Source organism: Nannospalax galili, unplaced genomic scaffold (genome assembly GCF_000622305.1).
Source record: "Nannospalax galili isolate Female #2095 unplaced genomic scaffold, S.galili_v1.0 scaffold305, whole genome shotgun sequence".
NCBI classification, from domain to species: domain Eukaryota; kingdom Metazoa; phylum Chordata; class Mammalia; order Rodentia; family Spalacidae; genus Nannospalax; species Nannospalax galili.
Window position 1 is genome coordinate 4023140 of NW_008356258.1, and position 9048 is coordinate 4032187.

General features: G+C 39.1%; 1 protein-coding gene across 4 annotated transcripts in view; it reads left to right on the plus strand.

The window, feature by feature from the left end:
* The window catches only part of Mnd1 (meiotic nuclear divisions 1), an 88962-nt gene that overhangs the window by 73427 nt on the left and 6487 nt on the right, over window positions 1-9048 (plus strand). For 3 of the 4 annotated variants that reach the window (XM_008854275.2, XM_029556771.1, XM_029556770.1), the window contains one exon: window positions 8502-8546. The exons of the other annotated variant lie outside the window; for it this stretch is intronic. In XM_008854275.2, coding sequence (XP_008852497.1) covers window positions 8502-8546 — 45 coding nt within the window. The remainder of the gene's footprint in view (window positions 1-8501; window positions 8547-9048) is intronic. 4 annotated transcript variants of the gene reach the window in all.

Genomic DNA, 9048 nt, shown 5'->3' on the forward strand with positions numbered 1-9048 from the left:
TTGTTTAGCTTTTCAAAGAACCGGTTCTTAGATTCATTGATTCTTTGTATTGTTTTCTTTGTTTCTACTTCATTAATTTTTGGTCTGTTTTTTGTTATTTCTTCTCTTCTGCTGGGATTGGGTTTCATTTGTTCTTGCCTTTCCAGTGCTTTGAGTTGCAGTGTTAGGTCATTTATTTGGACTGTCTTCAATTTTTTCAATGTAGGCACTTAGAGCTATAAACTTCCCTCTTAGGACTTCTTTTAATGTGTCCCAGAGGTTGTGTTGTGTTGTATTTTCCTTTTTGTTCAATTCCAGGAATTCTTTTATTTTTTTCTTAGTTTCTCTTTTGACCCACTCATTGTTTAGGAGTGTGTTGTTCAATCACCATGAGTTCCTGTAGCGACTAGGGCTTCATCCAGTGTTGATTTTGAGCTTTCTTGCTTTGTGGTCCAATAGAATGCATGGAATTATTTTAGTATTTTTGCATTTGTTGAGGTTTGTTTTGTGGCCCAGTATGTGGTCAGTCTTTGAAAAAGTTCCATGAGGTGCTGAGTAGAAAGTGTATTCTTTAGCATTTGGGTGGAATAATTGAAAGATGTCTATTAGGTCCATTTAACATATGGTATCATTTAATTCAGATGTCTCTCTGTTTATTCTTTGTCCAGTTGACCTATCTAATGGAGACAGTGGGGTATTGAAGTCCCCCAGTATTACTGAGTTGGGGTTATTCTATGTCTCAAAGTCCTGTAGTGTTGTTTTTATGAATTTGGGTGCACCAGAATTTGGTGCATATATGTTAAGGATTGTAATATCTTCTCTGGCAGTCCTGTGCGTTGTCAACCCTATGCCAAAGGGAGACCAGAGTGGGGCCAGAACTCAGCGCTCTCTGGTGGTCTGCTGAGATCCCAGCCTTCGCCTACCAAAGGCAGATCTGCCCCGAGGCCTTGGGAGGGGCCTAACCAAATCCCAGGTAGAGGGATGGTATGGGGCAATTAGGGTAAATTCACCACCATGTGGAAGCAGGATTTGGGGCTGTCAGGCTGACCCCTGGGTTCTCAGGCTCTCTGGTCGTTGGAGGCCAGAGGGAGGCCAGAACCCAGAGCTCTCTGGTGGTCTGCTAAGCTCCCAGCTGCTCATACGTAAAATTTAAAAAAAAAATCTTTTTAGAAAGAACTTACTTGGCAGTGCTGAGATGATAGTAAAAATGGTGCAGCAAGCAGCTTTGATGCTTTGCTTTTCCACAGAAGCTTGTGAAAATTACTGCAGTCAGGCCTGGAGAGATGACTCAGTAGTTAAGAACGCCTGCTGAGCAATCATGAGAACTGGAGTTTGGATCTCACATATAATAGGCCAGGTGTCGAACACACACCTGTAACCCTAGCTCTGAGGAGGTCAGAGACAGTAAGATTGTTGAGGTTTGCTGGCTTCCAGCCTAGCTGAGAAAACATCCCCCACACACAAATCAATAAACTTTAATATTTTTAATTTTTATTATTTATTTTATGTGTATATGAGTGTTTTGCCTGCATATATATAAGTGTACCACATGCATAGAAGGCCCTTGGAGGTCAGAAGAGGGTGCCAGATCCCCTGGGAGTGGATTTACCAGTAGTTGATTATTGGCCATGTGGGTGCTAGGAACAAAGCCTGCAAGAGGAGCCAGTGCTCTTAACCACTGAGCCATCTCTCCAGCCCCATACATAAATTTTAAAAAATTGTAACAGTGAACTTTTTTCAAGCTAAAAATTAATGAAAGACTTGCAGGAGTCTGTTAGTGAAAACTGGCTGAATTTCAGCAGGAATAGTAAACTTTGTGCTTTATTCTAATCCTGCACTGTCCAGCTCAGCACTTGTCTCAACCCTGCATTTCTGTGGTCAGAAGTAGCAGCAGCCTAAAGAGTTCTCGTTATTACACGTTTGGGGGCTCCCTCAAACAAACCAGTAAAATGGTTTCTCTTTATTTGACCTTGGCATAAAGTATACCAATATTAAAATCCTTTCCCAGAGTTTATATAAAACAATGGCTCAGCAGTTAAGAACACCAACTGCTCTTGCAGAGGACACGGGTTCAATTCCCAGCACCCACATGGCAGCTACAAACTGTCCTTAACTCCAGTTCCAGGGGAATCTGAAGCCCTCTTCTGACCTCCGCGGCATTGCACGACATGGGTGCACTCACATGCGTGCAGACAGTACGTTCATACACATAAAATAAAAATAATAATTTTTTTAAAATTATAAGCAAGAGTTTTAACTTCACAGCTGCCTTAGGTGATGAGTAACAGCTGAGGGAAAGACTAGTCTAAAAGTTTTTTCTTGTATTTATTTTTATTTTTTATGTGTTTTGCCTGTATATATGTAAGTGTACCCATATTGTGTAGTACTCACAGAGGCCAAAAGAGGACGTTGGATTCCCTGGAAATGGAGTTACAGACAGTTGTTAGTCTCCATATAGGTGCTGGGTGCTGGGAATGGAACCTGGGTCCTTTACAAGAGTAGCCAATGCTCTTAACCTCTAGCCACCTCTCCAGCCCCCAGACTAGTGTAAAAGTTTTAAGAAGAGAAACTGATGATGTCATGAATACTGCATGTATGTGTGAGAATGTGAGGATGTTCTTAGTAGAAGACTCAAGAAGGTCCCAAGTTCCACCTCTCACCAACCTTAATGCCATGTACAGTACTATGTGCAATCAGTAAATAAAGACTGAGGCAGTATTGACCCAGCCAAGTGTTGAAGGCATGGTGTGCCACATACATACAGCTAGCTTTCTGGCAAAGGTTTGGCAGAGCCCTTTAATAAAGGAAGCTTCTTTGTGAAAAGATTTAGTCCTAATGTTTAAGAAATCTTCATTAAATTATTTTTTGCCCATTAGCTAGCCCACTAAGCTAGCCAAGTGAAGATTCCAGTGACTATAATACAAAGATTTTACAGAATTAGTTTTATTGAAAAAATCATAAAACCACTGGGCGTAGTGGCACACATCTTTAACCCCAGCACTTGGGAGGCAGAGGCAGGCAGAGCCTCTGTGAGTTTGAGGCCAGCCTGGTCTACATAGTGAGTTTCAGGCCAGCTGGGGCTGAAACAGACATACCTTGAGATCTATACTAATTGGGTCAGAGGGATTCAAAGGACACTTTATGCTCCTTGCCCTCCTGGGTCGATTAGTTCCCAGGGACTATGAGCATCGCGCAAAATGTCCTGTAATGGTGGTGGGTCATCTGGCCTCTTGATCAAGGAAGCCGAGGAGACTCCACCAGATGGACTTGAGCCAGTGTCCAGTCTATAAAGAGGAGGGTCAACACGGAGGAATCATTTCCTCCATGCTTCCAAGAGAAGCCAACAATGGTCGAGCAGGACCTTTGACTTATCCTCACAGAGTTTGAGGCCAGCCTGGTCTACATAGTGAGTTTCAGGCCAGCTGGGGCTACAGGGAGACCCTGTCTCAAAAAGATTAAAAAAAAAAAATCATAAAACCAGCAAATGAACCCTGAAAAGAAGGAAATTGGTTTCTAGAATTGCCCCATTAATGTCCAATTTTGTAATAAAAAAGAATTGTAAAACATGCAGACAGACAAGGAGATATCCTTCATGAACTACAATAAAAAACTGTTCTTGAGGAAGTACTGTTAAACTTACTAGACAGAAATTTTAAGTGAGCTATTTTAAATATGTTCACAGAGCTAAAGGAGACCATGTCTAAATAAACAAATTCTAAAGATACCTCACAACATAAAAAATATTAATAAGCAGATAGAAACTGTATCAGAAGAGCCAAGTAGAAATTCTGGGGTTTGCAACTGCAGCACTTGGAATGAAGCCAGAGTGGTTAACCAAAGATTTGAGCAGGTTGAAGAAAGAGTCAGTAGAATGGAATACAGTTCAATAGAAGTTTTCTGATCTTAGAAACAAAAGAACAAACAACAAGGAAGCATTAGCAGATTCAGAGACCTGTGGGACATCATAATCAGATTGACTAAGTTAGATGATCTTAAAAAGAAGTAAGTCATCACAAACAAGGGATCTTCATTTAAAATTAACAGCTTGTTTCTTATCAGAACTGTAGAGGCCCCCCAAAATGGTATGTCATATTTAAAGGAGTTCTGTGTCCAGGAACATTTCTTTCAAAAATGGAGGACAAAGTAAGATGTTCTCAAGTGAACAACCAATAGCTTGTAACTAACAGACACATCCTACAAAAAATACTTAAGGGAGTCCTTCAAGCTGAAGAGAAAACACACTGAACATAATTTGATCAACATGAGGAAATAAATCACACTGGTCATAGCTACTACATATGTAAGTGTGAAAAACAACATACATTTATTTTGTTTGTATTTCCTTTTGTTTAGGAGACAATAGTGTAAAGCAGGTGTCTATGTTGATAGGCACATAATGTATAAAATACAGTTTGTGACAATAACATAATTGGGAGATGGAAATGGTGTTACATAGCAACACTCTTTGTGTACTAATGAAATTGATATTAATCTGAATTAGATTGTTATAAATACAGACATTAATGACAATCCTTAGGATAGTCACCAAAAAGATAACAAAATAACCTAAAAATATATGGTACCTACTTGAAACAGCAAGGGAAGGTTGGATTGTAACCCAATTGTGGAGTACTTGCCTAGCATGCAAAGGCCATAAGTTTAATCCTTACCTTTCTCTGCTATTTCACTGCAGAAATTTCTTTAAAATATTTATTTAAATATTTTATTTTTATTTTATGTGTATGCATGTATTGCCTGCATGTAGGTAAGTGCACCTGTGTCATGCAATGCCCATGGAGAAGAGGCGAACTAGATTTATGGACAGTTGTTAGCTGCCATGTGGGTGCTGGGATTTGAACCCGGGTCTTCTGCAAGAATATTCAGTGTTCTTAACCAATGAGCCGTCTCTCCAGCCCCTTATTATTTTTATTTGATGTGTATGAGTATATTGCCTTCATGTATGTAAGTGCACCAGTGTTGTGCAATGCCCAAGGATGTCAGAAGAGGGCATTGGATTCCCCTGGAACTCAAGTTATGGATGTTTTGTAGCCACCATGTGGGTGCTGGGAATCAAACCCAGGTCCCTCTGTAAGAGCAGCTAGTTCTCTTAACCACTGAGCCATCTCTCCAGCTCCCAGAAATATTCTTTTAAAGAAGATGATGATGATGATGATGATGATGAAGAAGGAGGGAGGGAGAGAGAAAATGGAAAGAACAGTTTAATAAATTCCATTTAGGGGCAGCAGCTATAGCCTGATGGTGAGTACTTGCCTGGCATGCACGAGGCGCCAGATTCAATCCCCAGCACAAAACAAAAACACAAACAAAAGCAAAAATTCCTTTTAACCCAAAAGTTGGTTTTGGAGAAATTGAAGGACAAAACAAAGAGTTGACATAGGAAATGGCACAATGTTATATAAATCTTATCCCTCCAATTAAAAGGCTAGGAAGGAGCCAGGCATTGTAGCACATGCCTTTAATCCCAGCACTCTCATAAACAGTGTCAAGCATACTTCTCAACTCTCACTGCTTCTAGTGAAGATACAAATATGAATATGCTGCTTCCAATGCTTTGACATGCTAATAATTCAAGTATACCCACATTCATGCACTATCTTGGGTAGAGGGGGAAGTGGGGTCCTGAGGGATTGAGATCAGGTGCCCAGGTCACAAGAGCACATGGCTCAGTGAGCTTGTTTGCTTTACAAACAGTAGCTTTTTGAGACAAGGTTGAGTAAAAGTCATTAGTCTAGATTCTGTCCATATTGTAAGTTATTCCTACATTTAGATTTTATCAAAATCCAAAACTTAAAATATCAAGGTTGTAGCCAGGCATGGTGATGCACACCTTTAATCCCAGCACTCGGGAGGCAGAGGCAGGTGGATCTCTGTGAGTTCAAGGCCAGCCTGGTCTACATAGTGAGTTCCAGGACACCTGGGGCTACAGGGAGACCCTGTATCAAAAAAAAAAAAAAAAAAAAAAAAAAAGAAAGAAAAATTCAAGGTTGTAGAAAGAAACACAGAATGAAAGAAAATATTTGTAAGTCCTCTATTTGGCAAGTAGGTAATATGCAAGATATATAAAGAACTCTTCTAATTCAACAACAACAACAAAAAAAAAGATCAAAATTCCAGTTTTAAAATGGGCAGTGGATTTAAATAAACATTTTTCCAGGAAAATAAACAAATGACCAGTAAGAGCACAGCATAGGTCTTTAGCAAATCAACCACAGTGAGCTGTCTCTTTACACTCATTAAACTGACTGCTTTTTTTTTTTTTTTTTTTTTTTTTTAAAGAAAATCGTTGGGGAGGACATGGAGAAATTGGGACCCTTATCTAGCTGGTAGGGTTGCAAAATGGTACAGCTACATTAAAAAATAATTTGAAAGCTAGGCATGGTGGCGTGCACCTATCCTCATAGCACTTGAAGACAGAGGAAGAAAGACTGACAAGCTTGAGTCTCCATCCTGGTCTATGTAGTAAATTCCAAAGCAGCTAGGGAAACAAAGTGAGACCCCCCAAAAAAGTCCAAACAACTCTTTCTCCTTCACATTTATCCATTTCCCCCAAATAATACATAGGCACTATACGAGCCAACAATTCTGTTCCTTGGCTTATACCCAACAGAAGTGAAAAGGTGTTCATGAGAAAAATTAACTCAGATTAGTGGAAAGGGCCCAATGTCTGTCAACTGACAAATGGGTGAGCAAATTGTGAAATATAATTTATCACACAAAGCAGTTAGGTATTGATTCATGCTACAACATGAATGATGCTTGAAAATATTGTGGTGTATGGAGAGAAACCATACCCAAAAGAGCACGTATGTTTTCCTCATAGAAGCATCTACGACGGGGAAGCCCAGAGAGACAGAAAGTAAGCGGGTAGTTGTAGGAGCTAGAGAAATGGGAAATGACTACTTTTGGTACATGGTTTCCTATTGTTGATAAGAATGTTCTGGAATATTCTGGAATGTTAAGATAGTGGTGGTAATGGTTCTACCACCATATAATGAGATACCTTGAATTAATATGGTGAATTCAGTAGATTTACTTAATGTTTCATAAAAAAGTCCCCATTAGAAGTAATATTTTGGCATTGTTATGTCTGTATAGATTAATACGAAAGATATATGTACAGGTACACTTAATAGCAAGATGCATACTCATTGTTTTTAATTTTTTGACATTTTGAGACAAATTCTCACTATGTAGCCCATGCTGGCCTTAAACTTGAAATCCTCCTTCAGTCTCTCTTTTTTTTTAAGACAGGTCTCACTATAACTGGCTGGAACTTGGTATGTAGACCAGACTGGCCTCAAATTTACAGAGATCCACCCCCCTTTGCTGGGACTAAAGGCGTGCTCCACCACACTCGGGTTCCTTCAGTCTCTTATATGCTGAGGTAACAGCCATGTACCAGCATACCTGGCTAAGATGTATAAAATAAAAATGCATATTTTCTCCTGTGAGCTTACTTTTTTAACTCTAAAATTTTTTAAGTCAGATTTATCATGGTCTAAGAATATATGCAGTAAAGTTCTTATCACTAAATTATTTTTATTATTTTGATATGGTAAATTATCTGAGAACATTTCATTTAAACCTATGCTCTGGGGGCAGGTGAGATAGCTTAGTAGATAAAGGTGCTTGCTGCTGGACCTGACAACCTGTGGAAGGAGAACACTGACTCCTGCTAGTTGTCCTCTGACCTTCACACCTATGCTGTGGCACAGTCAATCCCATTCCCACAGAAATAAATAAATGTAAAAAATAAACTTATACTTTAAAGAAGTACAATGATAATAAACATTTGGAAAAGGGAAACTGGGGGCTAGAGAGATGGCTCAGCAGTTAGGAGCACTGACTGCTCTTGCAGAGGACCCATGTTCAATTCCTAGCACCCACATGGTAGCTAACAACTGTCCATAACTCCAGGGGATCAAACGTCCTCTTCTGTCCTCTGTAGGCACTGCATGACACGGGTATACTTAAAACACATGCAGGCATAACACTCATACACATAAAATAAAAATTTTTTAATTAAAAAAATATTTTTTTAAAAAGGGAAACTCTTCCCATTGACTTTCTGTTCTTAGCTAATATAAATGCAAAGATTGGTAATTTTCTTGAAGATTGGAGCAAGGTTTTTTTCTTTTCTTTATTTTAAAGATTTATGTGCACCCCATTCATGCAGTTCTCATAGTGGCCAGAAGAGGGCATCAGATCCCCCAGAACTGGAGTTTGAGGTGGTTGTGAGCCACCTGCTGTAGCTACTAGAAACAGAACTTGAGTCCTTTGTAAAAGAAGCAAGGTCTCTTAACCACTGAGTATCTCTTCAGACCTTGAGCACATTTTTAAGATACAATGTCTTGCCATGTCAGATTTTTTTCATAAGAATTCTTTTATTCATATATAATATATACATTTATTCATATCTGTATGAGTAGATACAATTGGAGGTGATTATAAGTGTATATAAATGATTATATATGGTTTTATATATTTATAATGTTTTTCAGGTCAAGCAAATAAAGTAGCCAAAGAAGCTGCTAACCGATGGACTGGTAGGTATTGCAGTTATGCTGGGAAGCTGTACTTAAGCTTCTTCCACTCTCTATGATGTAAAATTCGGGTGCCTTTTAAAAAATTATGAATCATTTTGTAAAATAATATTTTTGTAAAACCAATGACACAAAAGTTGTTTAACATTTGTCTAACTTTTCCTAAAATAAGTACTAGTTACTTAGCTTACATATATGTTTGTAAGATCTATATGAAAAATATAGTTGAGGGGGCTGGAGAGATGGCTCAGCGGTTAAGAACACTGGTTGTTCTTGCAGAAGACCCAGGTTCAAATCCCAGCACCCACATGGCAGCTAACAACTATCTGTAACTCAGTTCCAGGGGAGCTGATGGCCTCTTCTGTCCTTTGCAGGCATTGCACTACACGGGTGCACTTACCTACATGCAGGTGATACATGTATACACATAAAATAAAATAAAAAAATAATAAATAGGGCCAGGCGTGGTGGCACATGCCTTTAATCCCAGCACTCGGGAGGCAGA